At 41.9% G+C, this 23,263-nt stretch overlaps 2 protein-coding genes across 2 annotated transcripts; both read right to left on the bottom strand.

Moving 5' to 3' along the window:
- Positions 1-66: 66 nt before the first annotated feature.
- Positions 67-3,790, bottom strand: LOC134181740 (insulin-like growth factor 1 receptor). The gene is made up of 5 exons (XM_062649008.1): positions 3,787-3,790; positions 2,936-3,322; positions 1,784-2,280; positions 1,115-1,425; positions 67-826 (listed from the first exon to the last, which is right to left on the bottom strand). The coding sequence occupies exons 1-5, from the start codon at positions 3,788-3,790 to the stop codon at positions 67-69; spliced, it is 1,959 nt and encodes a 652-aa protein (XP_062504992.1).
- Positions 3,791-5,478: 1,688 nt separating this feature from the next.
- On the bottom strand, positions 5,479-22,775 carry LOC134182658 (plexin A3-like). The gene is made up of 4 exons (XM_062650092.1): positions 22,610-22,775; positions 12,154-12,751; positions 5,624-5,680; positions 5,479-5,565 (listed from the first exon to the last, which is right to left on the bottom strand). The coding sequence occupies exons 1-4, from the start codon at positions 22,750-22,752 to the stop codon at positions 5,479-5,481; spliced, it is 885 nt and encodes a 294-aa protein (XP_062506076.1). The 5' UTR covers positions 22,753-22,775.
- Between the last annotated feature and the right edge of the window lie 488 nt (positions 22,776-23,263).

Genomic DNA, 23,263 nt, shown 5'->3' with positions numbered 1-23,263 from the left:
ACAGAACACGTAAGCATGCAACACACACAGTCATTGCTGACTAATTAGCAGTCATTCGTGTCAAAATTAGTAAGCAGGCTCTGGTGAAGTAGAGGTATTCAGAGTGACCGCAATTGTATCATCTTCTGGATTCTGTTCAGTCTCCTGTCCTGGCAAGGAGCTCATTCCCCCAACGTTGATATAATCAGTTTTACCTGGCAGCTGGATCGCATTAGTAGCGTGACTTTTATCCATTTCCACATAGCTTTGCTTGAACGATCCCTCGCGAGGTGTCATACTAGCTTCCCTCGTGATCTCTTGGGTTCCTTCTCGCAGCGGTGCGTTAGCCATGTCCACGTAGCCCTCTTCTTTCTTCACGGTTTCGGCAGTCATCCATTCACATCCACTCTCGTGCTTGTTCTCTCTCGGTAATGTGCCCGTCATGTCCACATAGCTCAAGGGTTTCGCTGTCCCATGTAGTGTCATCCCTCCAACTTTTAAAGAATCCTTTGTCATTGATTGAGATTGCTTAGATGTTTGGAAACAGTCAGCACTCTGGGCTTGCATATTCTCTTCGCCGCCTTTCTTGCGCAACTGCACGATTTTGAGTATTTCTTTTGACAATTCTTCAGCTGAGATTCTCCATTCCGGTTTCTTCTGCCAGCAGCGACCCATAAGATCGTAAACAACGGCTGGGCAAGCCGGAGGACACAGCAAGTGCAATTTCCCACTAATAACGCCTCCAAGTACCCGTTCATTCTCCACACCAAAGTATGGTTGATAACCAAAGGAGAAAACTTCCCACATCAACACGCCAAATGACCAAATATCAGAATATACCGTGTACCTGTCAATCAATAAAATGTATAATTAATTATACTCATTCCACTACGCATGAGCAGGACTAAAAACTTGAGTGGATCGGTCCACCCTAACGCACACTAAATAGACGTACGTTTTCTATTATACCAACAAACCAATGATAACAGAATATAGTACCAATTTAGTCTATAACCCTAAACCGAAAGTGTTTCCAAATAAGAGGTTAGCAAATGTTTACTTTAATTAAACATAAAAAATATATTTCTAGAAATTTCCGAGCCGCATTTAGTAGGACGCACAAAAATCAAGTTACCTCCCATCTGTGATAGCCTCTGGAGCCATCCAACGTAGTGGCAGACTGCCTCCTCTGTTCTTGTAGTAATCACTCTGGTAAACGTCCTTGGCCATTCCAAAATCAGCCACCTTTACTACCAACTCACTGTCTTCACCTCCGACCAAACAGTTTCGAGCAGCAATGTCACGATGAACGAACCGGAGAGAAGCAAGATAGGCCATTCCACATGCAACCTGACTGCAAATGTCTAACAATTGAAGGAGAGATAGGCCGGAAATAGGATTTTGTTCACTAGGTCGGGCTTTGCAAACTAACTCCTTCAAATCACCCTAAAAACAGAACAAATATAATCTGATTAGGAAACTCTCATCATCAATACTATTAATATACTACATAGCAGTTAAGAAGCAAGGGCGTAGGTAGGCCTCAGTCTCTGTTATGAGGTTACAGACAAGTACACCAGGGTACACTCCAAAATGTTCTAAATACTTGTAACTTCACAACAAACGCACGCACGCGCGCGCGTCGCACACACACACACACACACACACACACACACACACACACACACACACACAATGACGCATGACAAGTACACAAAATCCACTCGGAGCTGTTGTGCATACTTCGCAGGATCAGACATGCCTACCTACGCCCTGATAGAAAAGACTGGTATTTGCACTCTACTTTCGTCATTAGTTCTGTAATGATATAGAGTGGTTCCTCTTTTGTACAGACGCCAAGAAGAGTAATGATCTGTGGATGATTAAACTCCATCAAGATCTCCAGTTCTTTCCTGAAGTCTGCCGCTGTTTCCCGTGAGCTACCCCCTTTAAGTGTCTTGACAGCTACTTTTGTTTTCTCCTCAGCATGTACGATGCCTGTTGCAACAGCAAGATGCACTTTACCAAACTCTCCTTCTCCTAGATCGCCTGTGATTTCCAGTTTTGTTCGATCGAATTCCAGTTGCCTGTAGTCTGGCCAGTCTGAAAGCCAATGAGTTGTGCTGAAGGAGTTGCTTTTCACATACTGGCTCATTTGGAATTTCCCAGGCAGACCACGCTTGGAAGATTGATGCCGTCTCCAGAGGAAAATAACCAACACAAGTAGAACGATGAGAACCACGACAGGAACCACGACACCAAGGACGATACCCACAATGCTGCTACTGCTACTACCGCTTTCTGCACACAAAATTGCTAAAATTAATCAATTAATAGCCACATGCACATATTTACGTACATACATTCATGCTACATACATGCATACATACATTCGAGATTGATCGTCTCGATTACATGTACAACATATGTGTTAATTTGTGGTAGATCCGGTAAGAATCTAGTAACGCGTTTGACTCTTTCTCTGTTTTTCAATCTCTCTGTTTCAAAAGTTCTTAGACCAGACGTGACTATATCTTTCCAAGTGGACACACGCGCACGCGCACGCATCCCCACACACAAACACAAACAAACAAACACACACACACAGACACAGACACACACACACACACACACACACACACACACGCGCGCGCGCGCGCGCACACACACACACAGACACAGACACACACACACACACACACACACACACACACACACACACACACACACACGAACGCACGCAAAAACACACGCACGCACGCACACAAACAAACACACACACACACACACAAACACACACACAAACAAACAAACACACACACACACAAACACACACACACACACACACACACACACACACACACACACACACACACACACACACACACACACACACTACACTACACTTAGACAGACACAGTGCATAATCAATGTATGTTTGGCACAATAAACTGACCCTTACCGCCGACAGGCGTACTTGGAATACTGAACCAGCAACCTTGACTGCATGGTCCTTGCCCTTCACCATTGGTAGCGGCAAGACAGATACTCAAATCTCTCAAACTGCTATTGACGTGATCTGAAAAAAAAGCCACTTCTTCTATCTGCTTATTGTCTTCATAAAACTCTGACTCTTCCAATGTAATTTTGTCTGTTGCAAGCAAATTTAAGGCACCCTCAGTGTTATCATTAGCGGATGTGTAGGCAGACACTATGTAGGAGTGTGGCTTGCCATTCCAACTGGCGCGTGGAACGTTAAAGAACGTGAGTGTTATCAACACGCGATTGTCTTCGTCAGGAGGACGACCGACGCAGCTGGTCAAATTTGGAGACGCCGTAGGCACTATATAAACACAATAACAAGTTCAACCACCACAATAATAATAGCAATAATAATAATAACTACAAAAGTCACCGCTGTGGATTAGGGGTTACCAAGTTAGTGACAATGGCTACCACTCTATTGTTTAGGGGTTCAAACCCCAGTAACGACAGTAAATTATGAAACTTGTCAGTCTTGCTTCCTCATGTTTCTCTAGCTTTTTCCATGAGACTATGACTCGTTTCAGTTGCTGGGGAGTTCTGTGGTTTGGCGAACGGTCTGTTGACGATGACGTTCAGTGCTTTCTTGGTGGTCATAAATATCCACTAGGCTTGCTGTATCGATTTCGCGGTCACGGTAATGCCTGCAATCTATATCGAATCGGCTAGTCATTGATCGCAGTGGGGGCTAAACAGAAACATGTATCTTGCTGGGCTCACTTGCCTGGCTGGTGGGCGCCCAGATGGGGTAAAGACCCCACTTGCCCATTATGGAGAGGCATAATGACACACAAATGTACGTTGGGTTCTTGTCTCAACCGACAGTGTGACTACAAAATTATAATTGTATATACAACACAGTATATTTATCTTATATCTAAACGGTGTAAAATTGCAACAGGCTCTACAAGTTCGTGTTTATATCACGCTCTGATTGTTAGTTAATATTCCATTTGAAGAAAAAAAATAATTAACATATCATTGTATGCATTCATGAAGTATATCTCATTCACAGAATTAGCAGCCGCCGACAGAATTCTCATAGTTAATTAATTTAAAGTTGTACGCAAATTTATGTTGTTGGATGAGTACCCCGTTTTGACAATTTATCATTAATTAAGTATATCTCGTTCACATGCAGCTTTACCTCGTTCTGAAGAATTAGCAACTGGACAGAATTCTCATAAAGAATTTCGTTCAGAGTTATATCCCGGTCAAAGATTATTTGGTCTTGCTCTCTTGTACATTCAAGTGCTGCATTACCTTCCAAATCTCAACTGACAAACCGTACTGAGATTGATTATCACAAAGTAGAATATATGCCGTTGCAGCGCCCGTTGTTTTTCGGAGCTGGTTACATTATTGACTGTAAGTTAATATATCCCGTTGAAGACAAATTAAAATATATAACGCAGTGTCCTGTTTCACAAAATCCCGTTCACAATTATATATCCGGGCAGCAGAAACTTGACACGTCCAATGTCAAAAACGTGCAGTTAAATTCGGTGGAGATCCGATGGGCAGTTCCAAAGAAATTCGCGCCGGAGTGCATAGAAGCGGTTTCGATCGGCCTAAAGACGTCAAAGATTACAATCTGTTAAGATGGGGTCTGTAGCGCACGTTCCCAATGACGCACTCTGCTCTATACGCTGAACGAAACTCCCCCATGCATTAGATATGCATTGTACAGTTTCTAGGAATTGAGAAAACGTTACCCCGCTTTTGGTGCGGTTTTTGAGATTTTAGCGAGTATCTTTCTTTTCACAAGAGTTGTCGTGACGTAGACGGAATGACAAGTGTGACGACAAAATTCAAAGGGTAATTGTATACGGGAGCAACATGAACAAAGGCCTATAAACAGTCAATTCGTGTCGTCGCTTCCAAGACGCTGCTGCCGTTGAGGGAACAGGCGTATCTATAGCGTGACATCTCTTGGACGGGCGTACATGAGCAAAAGAGTGTAGACGTTTTCTTCAAGACCGGATCTATGCTAAAATATCTTGCTTTTCTCAATGTCCCCGGCAATAAATGACACACTCCGCGCGTACCTTCAGAGGTTAGGAACGGGAATTTTAATTTCGGTGAAGATCCGATGAGCCGTTCAGTGGATCGACAGGAAATCGCGCAGTCCCGGGAGAAGTCCGAAAGACGACGTGCCGAGCCAAATTTGGTGGAGATCAGGCTCGTCGTCTTAGAGAAATGCTCCTACAGACAGATACACAGACAGGCAAACAGACAGACTGCTCTCCTTTATAGATTCTAATAATCTGTGAGGTAAAAGGCTGGTTTTGGACCAATATTAACCTGCTTAACCAGTTTGAAAGTTGTCCAGAGCCAGCTCTTTTCCTATAATACTGACACACACTGTGGTTGAGTGTTCAGTTAGCTCAAGGAATGATAACTAAGAAAGCCAGACTGACCAGGCCAATATCTATCTCCTTAGCTATATACATGTGTCTATCTCGGAAACTTGTTTTCGTTATACTTACCACTTTTAACATATGTCACATTTCCGAGAACTTCACTAAAATTGCCAACGGTGACCTGAAAAGACTCAATTAGAGCAATATATCACAATATAGAACGATAAAAGTTAAATTACTGTGATTTCAAATATTTGTCCAGCTTCTACATCTCCAACAGGTGAACATTCAATTAACTGCAGTAAGTAAATGCAATAAATATACAGTCATCAAAATAGGATACACAGAAATACATACACATGCGTACAAGATCTAAACCAAAATCATAAAATGTCAAATAGATGCAATGGCAAATACACTTGTCACAAATAGAATCTAATATCTCAATTATTGACAACTTTTAGTCCCAAATATACATCATTGCCTAACTATGAACATAACATAACTATGAACATAAAACTTTTTCACCATTATTAGAAATGAATATGTACAGCAACCTGCAAAGAGATGAATAGAACCATTGCGGGGAGACGAGACATGTGTTTATACTGATACGATATTCTTTTAATCATAAGACGGCACTAGCATCTGCTTTGTTATCCAGGAGAAGACTGTCATTGTGTGATATCTAGAGAAGTATAAATATACCGCTACTTGGCTTAGTTTTGTGATGTTTCTTCTGGATTGCGGTCCAACGCCAGTGTAATTCTTCTGTGGAGTGATGCATCACTGTTTGAACACATCAAGGGGTCTATATATAGCTGAGAGATAAGGAGTAGAAGGTCCTTTTCAATTAATTGTAGGAGAGCGCAAGGCCATTTAGTCCGTCCTCTCCAATTGATTTGGTGCACTGGGCTTTCGCCTCAGTGCACTATATAGCGTTCACATATGCAGGAAACTATACAGGAAGAGTGGAAAGCAAAGAAAAGATGGAATAGATATTCGGACAAAAGTTTTTGGCTGTAATGTCAATAATGTCAAGCAGCTCTAGATCATCTGTGTCCTCAGCTGAGAACTCGTTTTTGCGTAGAAGTACTTCAGAATCAAACATGGACGGCTTTGGTAAATTCTCAAGAATTCTCTTATCATAGCCTGTTCTATATCAGTGCGAATGCGAATCATTGAAAAACACCTAATACCTAAACACCTATTATGGTAGGCGGTGCTCTGTTATAGGCCAGAGCGTCTACTTAGATAGTCAATCGCACCTTGATTTTTAATGGCACGCACCAAAAATTAGAGGAGATGAACGCCTCCTCTGCCTCACCCTGGCTATGGCCCTGAAAATAAGAGCGTTTGTTGGAGAACTGCAGATGTGCATCTTTATCTGGTCTTACCTTTTGGAAGGCACGTATAATATTTAGAGAAACTGTAGAGTATCTAGAACAGTGGTTATAGAACCAAGCTAAACAGGCCTTTTGCGGAGAAGATGAAAAAAGATTTCTAGCTTGCTTTAAAAACAATGTTTTGATTGTTAAAATGAAGCTTTAGAAATGCGAGAGTCCAAGGACAAATTGTTGGAAAAGGCGAAAGTGTTATAAAATATAACCTCAGTAAGAAGAATAAGCTGGTATAATTATGTGGATGGTTTACAAAACAAAAGAATTTATATCTGCACATTATTCTTATTTGTTTGTCTACGTTTAGCATACATGCATACAGAGTTAGCAGGTCCATGTGATGCAGAGCAACAGATAATAAATAAGTACATAAATAAGTGCATAAGTAAGATAAATAAATAAATAGATAAATCAATCAATAAGCAAACAAATAAATAAGACACTATACAAGTAAATATGTACGCAAGTAAGTTACGTACTTACTTACTTGCGTACTTATTTACTTATATATTTTCTTAGTAAAAAATAAATAGATAAACAAATATACATACATGATTATTATTGTTGATTGTTTACGATTGTTTGTTTTCTTTTCTGCCAATGGAAGGAAACTACATTTAGTAACAATATACTTATGCATTCATTTTGTAGAATATTTAACTTCAACACAACAATACCAGACGACAAAAACAGAATGAATCATAACATAATAGAACTCAAGTACAGTTAAACGTAGTTGAATTCTCCTTGCGTAAACGGCGCTGAACATGCAGAGAGATTGTAACATACGTAATACACGGGTACGTACACAGTTAGAGACCTAGGGAAATTTCCCGCGCTTTGAGGGTGCGGAGCATGTGCAATGCACGCAGAGCTCCTTATATATGGAAGGCAATGCACGCGGTTATCCTTCTAGCTTAAGACAGAGTAACGCGCCTTCCTGTTTCTTTACGCCTTTCAATGGAAGAGCAGCAGACGACCGCAGTGGTTCTTACAAACAAACAGTTGAAGACGATCATCGAAGAGACAACAGCAAAGGCGATCGCCTCGTTCAGCCAGCAGGCTCCGGGGCGAGATTAGACAATCCGGCCTAAGGTAGGAGAATATAGAGTAGTTAGCTAGAAACGACCGACTGCAAGGACTAGAATGCGAGTAGCGCACGTGATTGCACGCACGCAGTAGACGTCCGAGCGTAAGTAGACGTCCGAGCGTAAGTAGACGTAGCGATTGAGTGTCTAGCCAGTTGGAGAGGTAACGTACTACCTAGAGTGCAGCGTGCTGTTGGGTGGGTGTTCTACAAAACAGCGACCTGGTCACCAACCGCAGGTTAGCAGATGTTGATCATGCATTTATGGGCGGTGGCAAAAAGCGCGCCAACTAGCTGCTATTGTAAACTTGTAGCATGTAGCGAATAGGTGGAGCAATAGCCAGATGTCGAGACATGTATTGGCGCGCATCCTATTATAGATCGACGCAATGTGAAGTGACAAACGTATGCCTGTGATAGCAAGTAGTGGCAGCTGGTTACTTTACCGAGCGATGGCATGGAGCAGGTGGCGAACAGGGATGGCAAGCAAGCAGTATCCACCATAAGAGACGTAGTAAAGAGACCTAGGTAATTGTAGAGATACTCTAAGTGTGCAGCGTGCGATTGAGCAGCCCACTGCATGTGAAGTGGCGACCAAACGGCGATGAGCTGAGGAGGAATGCCTACGTTGTCTCGTGAATGGTAGATAGCGTAGTATAGAGCCGGTAGGCCACAGTCGCTAACTGACTCTCTTCCTATGGTCAGACGGAATGGCTGTCACGGGAAACGTTGTAAGCAAAGGACATAAAGCGATAGTGGGCCAGAGCGGCCAACAGAACGTTTTTGCGAGATAGCCAGATGTAAAGCCTACACGTTAACTCGTAGCACGTGTTGAAGTCCGCTCACTGGGAAGCCATTTGTGAACAAATGGGGCGGCTAGCGCTAACGATAGCGCTAATACTGAGTTACAGTTTGGAGTAGAGCGCGTGCATCCATCGCGAGATACATGACCTAGTAGGCTGGAGCGCCACCCTAACTGCTACGACCTGGCAGATCGTTGCCACCAGACAGAGAACGGCCATCAGGCCAGAGCAACTATCAGAATTAGGTGCCATGCAAAAGTACAAGGCGATCACTGGCGAAACACAGACAAATGACAGAGCGAGCGGGCCTGAGCGGCTGTCTGAACCTTGACGGCCAGCATAAAGTATCGCAGTCAGTCACATGAGAAGAACACACGGAAAACAGAGCCAATAAGCCAGAGTGGTCATCTTACTCTCTCTTACAGATTGGACAAGACAGGTGCCGTTAGAGGATCGCAAGCAGAAAACAGAGGTAGCACGCTAGAGCAGATAAGAAAATGCCATTGCTCGAGCTACTATGCGAGGTTGGCAGCCATTAAAAAGGCCACAATCTGAGATCAGAGCTAATAGGCCAGAGCGGCCGGCATCCCATTCCTTCAGTAAGAGCGAGCATGTGACGGTGGGCTGACAAGCGCATCCGCCTCCTATCTGATCGGATGTAGCGGGCGTTGGAACATAACCGCAACAATGTAATGCCTTTAAACGTTCTGCACGTCTGGGAGAGCTGCCAGAGCCCAAGGCCCAAGGACATGTAGCGCTCATGGCAAATGAGCCTCGAGACCTGGTGGGTGAAGCTACGATTAATTCTGTTGGTCAGGAAACAGCGGCTTTCTTCCTCAGTAAAGCTTTCAATCCCGTTCCTCTAAAAAAAAACCAAGGCCCAGGAGTTCGTCGATATGGCGGAGCTTCTGCCTGACAATCTCAAGCTGCGCCGCAGAGAAGAGACAAACACCTGCAAGGGAGTGGCTACTAAAAAACTGGTGCGGCGAATGACGAATCTTATAGAATGGGCGCAGGGCTTTACGACGGCCATCGCGACCTTGGGTGATACACCGTCAGATCGCACAATGTACCTGCAGGCTTATAAGACAGCACGGAGGAGATGCGTTGCGCAAATGGTTCAGATGAAAGACCCTTTGATTATGGGCTCTGATGAAATGCCCCTGTCTATGCAACGACGTGTTAAAGAAGTGCGGATGGCACTAGAAACCGGGAGTTTGTCTCAGGTTACTTGGGGCACAGCTTTAGAATTGAAGCCGCAACAACAGATGCAAAGCAGGGTGGAGGACTTCACGATCCAGACATTGAGAAGATAGAGGAGCGAGGTTTTGCAAGCGCTACGTAAAACTTGACGCTAAGACTCTACTACTCTCGGACGTTAGTAGCTTCCCACGAGAGACGGAAGACAAGTTAGACGATGACATGGCGGTAGCAAGTGCTTTCTAGCTGGCGACCAGTTAGAGACTATTTCCGTGCATGATTGCTTTTGTATGAGCGTGCAATAGACGTTTGCTCACTAGACAGTGACAAGGCACTCACCCTGACAGCTAAGCGGCGGTACGTAACTGAAATAGTACTGGCGAGTAGATCCTGGAGAAGTAAGTCCGGTCTGACTTGGGTGCGGGTGTTAGTGTCAGGTAGACAATCCTAGAAACAGAGTAGAGTAGATAACGGTATATTGTACGGCTGTTCTTACCACGGTCACTGCATGTATGAGTATGGAGAACGGACTGGAAGACAGCGATCGATAGGTGTACAGCGAGCCGTAGTGGTAGAAAATAATGGAGAGAGAGAGAGAGAGAGAGAGAGAGAGAGAGAGAGAGAGATTGGGAATCATGATGTAGATATCGGTGACGGCTTGGGCGAGTGACAGCCATCCAGGCGGAACGGTTGTCACCGATTGGACCGGATTTTCTCGCCGTACACCGACCTTGAGCAAGGGATCATCCGGAGTTTGACCACTCCTCCGTAGCCAGACCTTCAAGAGAAAGCGGGCAGTACTACGGGAGAGGATGTAGAGACAAGACCACTGGATATCTCAGAAAAGTAAGAATTTAAATAGAGTTTAAGTACAGTTAAACGCAGTTGACTTGTCCTTGCGTAAAATGCGCTGAGGGCGCAGAGAGACTGCAACTTATATAATGGACGGGTACGTAGATAGCTGGAGACCGCTGAATATTAACCGCGCTTTGAGATGTGCGGAGCTTGTGCAGTGCACGCAACGCTCCTTATGTGGAAGGAAACCCACGCGGCTATCAGTCTTTCTTCCGACCGAGCAACGCGCCTTTCTGTTTCCCACATTAACCTGCCCAAAACTCTATACTGGACGAGTGTTATCCTATCTCCGTGAGTGTCAAGGACACCTCACGTGAAAAGTGGTGTGGGCCGGATCCCAGACAATGTCCCGGATCTTCGCCGTACAGAGACATCGAGCAAGGGAACATCCGGGGTCCGACCTCTCTTTCGTGGCCAGATCCTCAATAGAAGGCGGGCCGTACTACGGGAGACGACGTGGAGCAAGACCACCGGATATCTCAGAAAGGTAAGAATTCAACTCAAGTTACAAAGTATCAAGACAGATCCTGTCTGCTTAGTTTGGTACAGTAGCCAAAATGATTAGATTCTATGCCAAATAATGCTAATTGTCACAACACGCAATAAATGTCACTCATTAATTAACAGCAACATCAAACTAATTGTGTTCTCCCGAAAACATGCATTTCATAAAGCCATAATTTTGTTGTAATTGAAACAATTTATCCACATTGACTACTGTAGTTCAGTAAGCCAGTTTCAAAAAAATCCATGGTAATCTACAAAGCTTAGTAATGTACAATAAAAAATAATGAAAAGTACTAGCAAATAAACACAATATTATAAGAATTAAAGCAATTGTGAATAAAAATTAAAACAACAAGGATACAAAAGCCATCAACTGACAATCATAAAAATCATAAAATGTATTGTAGAAAGAACCATACTGTTTTATGCAGCTGTAAGTCAAAATTTCACTTATATAAAAGACTGCATAAGCACTAACTACAACCAAACAGCTATAAACCAGCTACTGTACTACAAAATTATTAATGACTTGATATTAAATTAGTAGCAAACTTAATATATTTACATAAGTGTTCCAGTACGCATAACTCATCTGTATGGCAAAGACGCACTGCCAAAACAACTCATCAAGCCCTACATACTGATCTAAACACTATATACGTAATACTATATGTTGGTAACACAATTGATAAATAGATAATTCAGTGTAGAAGCACAAATATACTAGAGTACTAACAATTAACGCATTATTGCTCTAATTAAAACCTTAAACAGTATGTATAATCAAATAAAGCATGACCTACACACATTGCAATACAAATTTCAGTAGCATACGAAGCAACAGAAAATAAATCCCAAACAAACACAACTATGCAACCAAAACACGACAAAAATAAATACAAAACAAAAAAACTCACATCTTCAGTAAAGATGATGATGTTGCAAACTTTACTTCTTCCAAGATAAATAGTATAAAATTGTTGCTCCAAAACATTCAAATTCTTGCCTTTCAGCAGAATGTAATTGTTTGTACCAATAGTTAAATCATCATCCAAAAAACGAAACACAGGATCTGGCTTGATGAAAAATGGATCGGGAAGTTGTAGAGATGACTGAGGCACACCATCCATGACAAATGTCACATTTAATAAAACATGACCACCTTGTGCAACTGATTGCAGAACAGAAGGTTGTTGACATGTCATAACACTTTGGTTAATTTTAGAATTCTTGCAGTCACCACTTGCTGACCATTCATCATTTTGAAAAAGAATTTTTGGATTCTGCACAGAATTCAACCATGTTCCGATGACTTCAAGAGCAACACCTCCGTGTTTCAATCCTTTGCCAGGATAAATGCTCTGTATTGTAGGATTTGGAGTGTACGTAAAATTCTGAGCTATTAGATAGCTATTTGTTGCATTATCAATCCTCAAAACAAGACCATCAAGAGACTGAGAAGCATTAGATGACATGTCATAATTCGCAGTGACACAAATTATTTCATCAATTTTCCTTAAAGAAACAAAAAACAATGTTACAGAAGCGCTACTTACACATAAATCTAAAACATGATAAAATTATAAACTTGTAGTCGTATCCCTACATTCCTACTAAGACCTATTGGTTGCATATTCATGACTTACGTTGATATGCACCACCATCTCAGATATTCAGTCAAACATTTTCATAGAATTCACTCCTAGAACATGTCTCCGCTTGCTCCAATCTAAAGTAGTTTACAGGAATACTTTACTGATTTACGCACGCTCAGTACACTTTGCGGCTTTGGGCTGCGGACTGAACGCTCTCTGTGTTGTGCAACGTATTGCTTTGGTCTTGCTGTCCGAAGCCATGCAAGTACTAGCATGGCAGAACTTACATGATAGACGTATCTAGATGCTTCAGGCGCCGCTGACAATGAAATGGGTCAAGTTAAAGTTCAGTTCTGTCACTTGGTATGATCATAGAAGTAGTGTGAACAAGAACACTGTACTAAGGGCAAATTAATTAAGGTCAGCTCCTAATGTTGGAAGAGAGAAATGTGATCCAGAGCATGGAGAAACGGAAGGCGTTGTGTTTGGTAAAGCAAATAAATCTGGTTCACCTTCTTGTGACAGTGTTGATGCAGTGTGACCTGCTGCAAGAATCGCGTAGGCTGGTGCTGTGATATATCCCATGCCGAACACAAGAAAGAACTCTATTTGTAAATGTACACTTATATAGGTAACCCTACGCATGCATCCTTCATCATACTCAATTCTAAAATCAGTGTTCTACTCTATAACCAACAGTGTCCTGACTACACAAACAACGTATCAATCATGATGTATGTGTTTCATACTCTACTTTCTCATATCGTTTCTGTTGAGGATCAGAGCTCTAATATCTAGGACGTATCCGAATCCTCCTTGACACTCATCAATAGTTAGCTATGATTCCTTCCCAAAATCCTCTGTCGCCATTGCTTTGCTTTCATCTGAATCTTGATCCTCTACACTTGTACTTGACAGAACGTCATCCTGTCCTGACCACAATAGGGCTGCCTCAGTTGCTGCTTCCAATTAGTCGTTCATAGATCCTTGGATTAGCTGTCCAGTTGCTGAAACCAATAATGCACGCCTTCCTCTCTATTACTGGATACCATGCACTTTTGTATGAGCCTTCTGGTACTATATAGACTATTGGATCTGGACCACTTCCGGTTTTGGTCCAACGTTTTCATATTTGTTCGAGTGCTCCAGCCTTTTCCATCCATTTTATTGATCCACCCCTCTCTCCCATCCATGAGTCTAAAGTATGTATATATCTTGTCACCCTAATATCATCCCTTGTCCAAGGCACGCACCCCCATTCAGCGCCAAGACGTGGAAGCTCATGTTGAATGTTCTATTAGACACATGCGATCCATAGTATATACACACTGGTACAGTCTATATCCATGAAAGTCATTTGTCTAATATGGCGCACATCTGCTATAACAGTATGTACCTATGGAAGTCATTTGTCTAATAAGGAGCACATATGCTATAACAGGATATACACCGAAAGTACACAAGAAATACACCGGAAATCACAGCAAAAATATAATGGTAAACCGGAAATGAACAGAAAGTCAAAGCTTTTTTGCCGGAATTAAACAGAAGTTAACCGAAAATATACAGGAAGTATTGTCAAAACCAGTCATGGAGAATTCCCAAGAAATCTGGGGAATTTAGGAAAAATCCTACGTTCTCATCACCTGCACCAGTCAACTACAAAAGCAGTGCACGTCAAAGATAGCGTCCATGGTAATAGCGCGCAGATAGCGTTCATGGTGATAAAAGTGTGCCCTCTAAGCACGTTTGTGTGATATTGTCTGTCAGCAAATTGTAACTTGTTAGATAAATAATATCCATATATATATATATATATATATATATATATATATATATATATATATATATATATATATATAAGTTCGTTTGTGTGGCAGTCTCTTGAAGTGCCAAGAAATTGCGCCCTATTAGAGAAATAGATATTCTATAATATAGCACCATAATGGATCGTGTTATTTCAAAACTGAAAAGTTTGTTTTATCAAGGACATATATCCTTGAAAACCTATATGAATGCTATATCCCCTCCACAAAGAAGACAGCTCTACCAGTGGTTGCAACCACTCCACGTGTGAAGCCAACTTCAGTTCCACGTGTGAAACCCATCCCCACTTCACGTGTGAAGCCCACTCTGTGAAACCCATCCCGACTCTACGTGTGAAACCCATCCTTGCTCCACGTGTAAAGCCCACTCAAGCTCCATGTGTGAAATCCAACCCTAATCAAGGTGAGAGACTTACTTGGCGTGTGAAAACCACCCCACCTGCACTGCAGTGGAAGCAGATGCCTGACGCTGTAGGTAATTTCCTCCGAGACTGGCAGATGAATGTGCCAGAGGATCAAAATGATCCACAAACCTTTCTGGCAAATGCACGTTTACAAATTCACCGCAAGCTTGTTGAAGAAATCCGAACTCTGAACGGTGTGAAATTCCAACTGCTTCTGGAAAATCTTCTTTACAAACAGACAACTGAAGGCTTCGACAAATGGAATGAACCCACACTCAGAAGTGAAATGAAACTTCTTCTTACAGAAGACGAGATCTCAGAATCGCTGGACAGAGAATTGCAACAAATGCTGGAAAAAATACAACGGTTCACCAAGGAAGGAACAAATGGACAGTGGATCCACATGGTTCAACTCCACATTGCGCAATACCAACAGATACACGGTGGTTCCTATTTCTCCCTCCCAAAAGAAGTGCAAGCAAAAAAAGCGTCGTCAACGTTAAAAACAAAGACAAAAGCTGTTTACAACGGGCTCTACGTTTGGCACTCGACCCTACTGATCAAAGTAGCAAATACCCAAAACACAATGGACTGTGTTGCAATGGTATTATTAAAAAACTCCCATCAACAGATCGATCTGGTGCAGAAGCAAATCCCAAACTTACCGTAAAAGTATTCAGGTGGGACAAAGGTTATCAAAGTTTGAGTCACCCATCAGGATCAACCGTCTTATCGACAAAGAACTCAAACAACACTACACTTGGATCAAAAATCTCAAACCTCTACTCGACGATCAAAAGCAAAGATACACATCATATGTTCTTCTGCAATCGCTGTTTACACGGATACACGCGACAAGACCTTCTCGAGCAACACAAACCTGACTGTCGAGGCATTGGACATTGCGCCATCCGAGTACAGATGCCTGAAAGAGGCAAGAACAAATTGACTTTCCAGAATTACCAAAACCAACTCAAAGTCTCTTACATCATCTTTGTAGACTTTGAATCTCTCATCAACAAGATCGAAGGACCCACATGTGATCCCACAAAGTAACACCGAGAAACCAGCTCATCACGAACCTTGTGGTTTCTCTTACATCGTCGTAGGCGGCGACAGACAAACTCAACAGCCCGTCGTTTACCAGGAGCCAATGCTACTCAACTCTTCCTATTGAGATGACGACACAAGATTGGATAGATCACAAGAATGGAACACACTGCCACATCTGTGATACACCTCTAGTCATAGTCACCTATACAGATGACATTGATGGTTTCAACCCAAACACGGGCAAACACAAAGAACCTGCATACAAGAAATGCTGCTTCCAGTCTCACACCATCACTAGACCTAAGGCAAAACGCAACCCAATGGTGATGACATGAACATCTGCTACATCTGCGACAAGTCTCTCATTATGAAGAACTATTGGGATTGCAATCAAGACTATTGCCACAGTATGGGATGATGTCATGGTGCAGCACACAATGCTTCAATCTCCAGATGCGATTGCCTACAGCCATTCCCGTGGTCTTTCACAATCTTCGCGGATACGACAGTCTAAGGTGCAAAGCAACGTCAGCTGCATTCCCAACAACACGGAAAAATATATCTTAGTTTCGACAAGGATGTTGATAATAAATTGAGATGATATCCACTGACAAGTGGTATTCGTGGTATAATATCACGACGGACAACAATTAGCTCAGATACTACACCGGTGCAAAGTGAGTCAGAGTTCAGGTACCATCTTGGGTTACAACATCACCTACTTGAACTTAGAAATCACACGGTTACTAAGAATGAACGATGACAATGAAGATGCTATTACCATACAAACTAATTACAATATTTTAAAATCGCTAATAATCCTCGCTGATGACTACAAAATCGATTTCACAGTCAAGAAAGTATTGAGAGGTATATTGGGATTTGATAGAGGGATCTTGGAAGAGGATGGAGCGCACGATAGCCAAAGACAAGTCAACATCACCAATATGCACTCGGTGTTGATATAATGCTCTCTTATATCCTTTAGCTACTTTAACGGTAGCACCAGCATGCAATCTATAGCTTCACTCCCGACAAACTGCCGGATCACTACTCTCTATCAGACCGAATCAAGTAACTTAAATTCGCATGAAAACACAGAGTCAATCCCCATGTTCACCATTCATGTCACCAATCAGAATGGAAGACTCATCGATGACAATAGAGAGAGCAGGGCCTCCTACTGCACATAAAAACTATGTAACCTATAATATACGACGTTGTACAGGCGCAATCAATTGTATCATAAGAAAATCATCAGAGGATCCACATTGGGAAATCTGTGGGATGCTGCTAAAAATATCGTAACAACGGATCCAAGATGATCCTGGACAAAGGCAAAGATTTAGTCAAATTAGGAACCGAAAAAGCTTTGACTGTAGGAAAAGATCTAATGGTTACGGGTAAAGACTTGGCTATTAGCAAGGAAATGGAGTTGACACAAAAAGTGATCGACAAGGCATTTGAAGCCATTCAGAAAACGATTGGTGAGGCTTTAGATCTCGCAGCCGCCAATTAGAACAAATAGCTCACAACAAAGTCCTCAGGGATATTGCTTCTCAATTATCTCCTATAAAAGAAGGATCAACACATTGACATCCAATCCAAAGGTTAGGAGAGTATTGTAAGAGCGCGAAAAAAATTCGTCACAAATAACACAACGAAACCTCTGACGTAAGACACTTGGCAATACTACAAACCATTCCTCTTTTGTAGACAACGGATTCTTTGATGACGAGCCTTCTTTATAGTTCCCATATCGAAAGACACCAATCATTCCTACCCTTGTCAGTTATGTCTGATTACATGTTTCAATATGCCTTCTGTAATGACCCCTTCAAAATTTTCTCTCTGATTCTGTCCTTTCTCCAAAAGACTTCTCACCATATCTATCTTCTTTGACCTTTGTCGAATTAGTTCCTAATCAAATAATGCCGCTGATTCATGCCCTAAACACATATCCTTTACTTGTGCTTGCAGAGGTGCCACAAAGTGACCATCCGCTCCAACTCGTGACACAAAATCCACAATTGCCATTGCATCACTAGTACTCTTCGCTGCCTTGTGCATAGGATTGACCTCATACTGCTGAAAAAATTCTAGCCAGATGCCTCTGCTTGCCTTTTCATTCGCCATTTTCAGTGAATACAAACCACTGGAAGGCATTGTGATATGTAATAAGGTCAAAGAGTTTTCATAAACACACTCCGAATTTCTTAATAGAATAGAAGGAACACCTTAAAGTAATCCTTTTCAGGTGTCCCATACCTTCTCTCTGCCTGTGTCAATGCATGATGGTAAAATGCGATGGCCTTCAAATGTCCTCCTGCTTGTTCCCAATTTGCTAACATCACACCTACTCCTCGATTGCTTGCATCTGTGACCAACACAAAATTCTTACTAAAGTCAGGAATATTTAATGCCACTGTACTTGCTACACTCTGCTTCAATCCTCAAATATAGTTTCGAGTCGTTTCAGACTTCTCAATTGCTGTACTCGATCTTCTGTTATCCTGACTCGACCCCCATTTACATAGACCAGATACCACCGTGCTTCAAAAACACACTTGCTAGTTGACAAACTAATCCGGTCACTCTGAGTTTTTCCAGCACCTTGCGTAATCAACTCGTGTTCACTCAATACTCGTACCAACACAATTATATTATAAAGATAACAAAGAACTTCTTTGAAATGACAATCTCATAATATAACTGAGATCATTCTTTGAAGACAAGAGGCTGCACTAGAAAGATCACTCAGACATACTCGTTTCCTCTGGAAATGCCACAAGAAACTATAAAAACTCTCATTTCTCTGTCTTCATTCCTATGCGGCATTTGATGCTATCCAAATTTCAAATCCATGGTCATAAATGTCCATACGTTCCCCAATCTAACCAAAAGATCATCTATATGTGGAATCGGGTGCACCGTAAAAAGCAGTAGTTGTGCATGTAATATACTGCGTAGTAATTGACACCTGCACGACTAGACCGGTAAATGTGACTGCCCGGATGGTTCAGTCAATTGAAAACTATTGAGTCATTATTTTGTGTTCTTATTTGTAATACACACAATGAGTTTACCAGCGGTGCCTATTACACTAGTAGCAGAGGGTGGTTATGTACATGAGCGTACCATGACACAGCGTCACATTAGTGTTCCTCTAATGTTTTCTGCAAAAGACGTACGTGAATTAATTCTAAGGTTCGAAATATGCAGTAAGGCCAACAAGTGGAGCAAGGAAACAATGTCACTCAAGTTACCTATGTTATCTGAATTTGAGGCTCTTGCAACATGGGTGGAATTGTCAGAAGATGTTCAAGTAAATTATGATGCAACAAAACAGCACCTCCTTACTAGGTTAAACCCTGTAGGGTTTGTATCTCTGGATAGGTTTCAGTGACTCGTGCTACAGCCAGAACACTGTACATATATCAGTTAAGGAATCTGTTGGATCAAGCTATGCCTAACATAGATGAAACTGTTAGAGAGACGTTGTTGTTGCACCACTTTGTTGCCAGATTAACATATTGATAAGCCGGCAACTTCAAGCAGCCGGGGAAATTCAAGAATTAAATTCCGTCGTGGATCGAGCAAGACTACTGATGACAACTGAGGAGCAATGTTGAAAGACTGCGGCTGTCTGTGATAAGAAGGTTGGTACAAATGATTTGCAACAGCTACAAAAACATGTTGACACATTATCGGAACAGGTTGCACTCCTGAATGCAGTAGACCGCAAACAAGTTCAGTCTTCGAGAGTTAGATGCTTTAACTGCAATAAAATTGGTCACACACAAAACAAATGTCCAGAATGGTGTCTGAGTAGGCACAGTCAGCGATGCTATTCTTGCGATCAAATAGGTCATTAAGCTACAGTAGGCATTGTCGTCAAGGAAATGGTCGAGAAGCTTCTGCAATGGCTGGCAGTTGCTCCCTAGAGAAATGGTAGGCCCTGAGTGCATTGTTGTGGCTGTTGTAGATTCTGAAGTCGCAACTATACGGGATATGGAGGAGGTGTTGCTACAACTATGATGTTAGATTCGGGATCTTCTGTTTCTCTGTGTCAAAAAGATTTGCTTTTGAAGGTATCAAAATTTGTGAAGATACAGCCTATTTTACAACGGTGATTTTTGACAACTTCTGGAGATAAGATTTCTATTCTTGACTATGTTTCTGTTGTGGTGCAGCTGGACAAAGAGAGCATAAGCCATGACTATGTGGTTCTTGATAAGTTCATTGTTGCGATGATTCTTGGTGTTGACTTTTTGCAGGGGAATGGTTTAACTCAACTTCACAACAACACCTCTCAAGGTAGGAAGTCACAACTGTCGAGCAGCGGTCTGTATTTCCTTAGAGGCAAGGACGTGAGGGGTACCAAACACTCTTGCTTCATCCTCACCAAAATAACAAAAATTGTGTGTCTGCATTAGTGACTAGTGATGATTGTGAATCGGATGTAGTTGATGAGTGAGCAATGCCATACTTTGTTGATAACTGCCACTCTGAGCTAGCAACACCCTTCAAACAAAAAAATTATCTCTGATCATCCAAGGCAACCAAGACCTTTTCAGAACAGCGCCTGGACTGACGTCTCTAGCATGTCACTACCTTCCTACATCTGGATCCTCAAGACGAGTTCCACCTTGACCGATAACTGCTCATTATTGCAATGAGGTTGAAATTCAAATCAAAGATATGTTAGCACAAGGCATTATAGAAGAAAGCTGTAGTTCATGGATGGATGGCACCAGCAGTATTTGTAAAAAGAAATCAAATGAACTCAGATTGTGTGTTGATTATTGAGAACTTAACAAACAACTTCTAAAAATGCCTATCCTCTGCGACTTGTAGATAAAATACAAGATCATTTGGCTAGATCCACAGTATTTACTACTCTTGATCTGCAAAATGGATATTGGCAAATACCAGTCCATGAGTAAGATTAAAACAAAACTACGTATTGCCCTGGACATGGCTTAGACCTCTTTCAACTCAAAAATGGCTGTTTGGACTGACAAGTGCTTCTAGTTTATTTCAGTGACTGATGGACAAACTCTTTCGTGATATTCCCTTTGTTACTGTTTACATGGATGACCTTCTCATTTATTCGGCAAACGTTGAGCTGAATGTGAAGCATTTGCAAGAAGTTTTTTGTCATTTATGGAAGGCTGGTCTTACATTACAATGACCAGATGTTGCATTGGTAAACATCAAGTGAAACATCTTGGACTTGTATTTTCTGTCAAGGGAACACTTTCAAATAAGGATAAACCAGAGGTTGTGAGGAATTGGATCATTGCCAATGATGTAGCCAACATACGTCGGTTTCTAGAAATTGCATCCCATACGGGAGATACATTCATCAGTTTGCTAACATTGCAGGATAACCACAGCAGCTCAGACACAAAGGAGTACCATTCACATGGTCTGCAGAATGTCAGGAAGCATTTAAACAGCTAAAGGAAGCTCTGAGTACTCCACCTGTCTTGATGTACCCGCAGTTTCATGCGAATGCCGGCCAATTTGTGTTGCACACAGATGGTAGTGAATCTGGATTGGGGTGCGTGCTAGAACAAGATAATCAAATGGTGGCTTAAGCAAGTTGGAGTTTGACCAAAGTAGAGAAACATTACAGTGTGATCAAAAAGAGTGCTTGGTAATAGTATTTGGTACAAAACAGTTACGACATTACTTACTGGACAGTCATTCAAGTTCTATACTGACGTGCTCCCCTATAATGGTTGCCAAGAAAGAGAATGAATGTTCTATCATTGGGCTTTAGCTTTAAAGGAGTACAACTTTGAGATTGAGTGTAAACCAAGATCATAGAATGCCAAAGCAGACGCCTATCTCGCCTCTGTAGTTGTATTTCTTGACCATTATGGAGGGGCATACATAATGACACATAATGGCTTGGGTTCAATCCCGGGTGACCACAGCAAAATATGGAACGAGTCTGTTGGTTCTTTCTCACTGTCTCTTTGGCTATGTCTGTGAGAGTAGACTTGTTTCCGTCGATGAGAAGTTTCTGTGCTCTGGAGTGGGATCGTTGGCAATGACAATCCATACTTTCATTTTGTCATTGCTATATTCTGCGCATGCTGTTCGGAAATGGCAAAATCTTCATAGCGCACGCAATCGATGATCGATAAGCCAGTTACTAGCTACATATAGATTACACAGAAACACAAATCTCTCTAGAACTTATCACCCGGGTTGGTGGGCACCCAGTTGAGAGTAAAGACCCCACTTACCCTACCCAGAGGGTGGTGACGACACAAAAGTAATAAAAGAATATTAACAATATCACGAAAACAACACATGTACACTGTGACACATGCAAATCTGCAATTACGCAAGCACACACACACACACACACACACACACACACACACTCTCTCTCACTCACTCACACACACACACACACACACACACACACACACACACACACACACACACACACACGCTTGATATTCACAATATCTGTACCTGCTTGTAAAAATGTCACATTTCTGATGGGCAAGAATCACTGTCACATTATCACCTATGTCCAGATTATTGCCTGTTATCCTAACCTCAGTACCTCCAGCAGAAGGACCCACTTTAGGGAAGTAGTCTGTCACTTCCAACATCTAAAGCACACACAACATTAACACAAAACCTGCGACACCACAATTACAAAATTGCTGTTTGATGTAATCAGTTAAATATAACAAAGGAAATGACTTACACGATATTCAAAAAATTCAGTAGACTGGACCCAAAGTCTGTTGATTCTTATGATTACGGGACCAGCGCCCACTGGAGACGGCTTCGTATAACAGCCTACCCTATCACATAGCATCAGAAATCATAACAATATGCAGAAAACAGCTTTTCCAACAACTGACGTTTTTCCAGGTACATAAAATTCCTCCTTCAAGTCACATTCTTGGCCATTAACAGTAACAATCGAGACATCTTGAAATTTGAGCCCAAGATTTGAACCTTGAATTATAAATTTTGTTCCTCCTTCTAGTGGTCCACTTTTTGGTGAAATAGTAGAGATGAATGATGCTGGACAGTCTTGATCACCAACTTTTCCAATCCAGCGACCAATACACCCAAGTTCAACAGTGCAAGTGGCATTATTTTTGCACCATC

The sequence above is a fragment of the Corticium candelabrum genome, chromosome 7 (genome assembly GCF_963422355.1).
Source record: "Corticium candelabrum chromosome 7, ooCorCand1.1, whole genome shotgun sequence".
NCBI lineage: Eukaryota > Metazoa > Porifera > Homoscleromorpha > Homosclerophorida > Plakinidae > Corticium > Corticium candelabrum.
The sequence above is the reverse complement of the archived record's forward strand: the minus strand, read 5'-3'. Positions and strand labels throughout refer to the sequence as shown.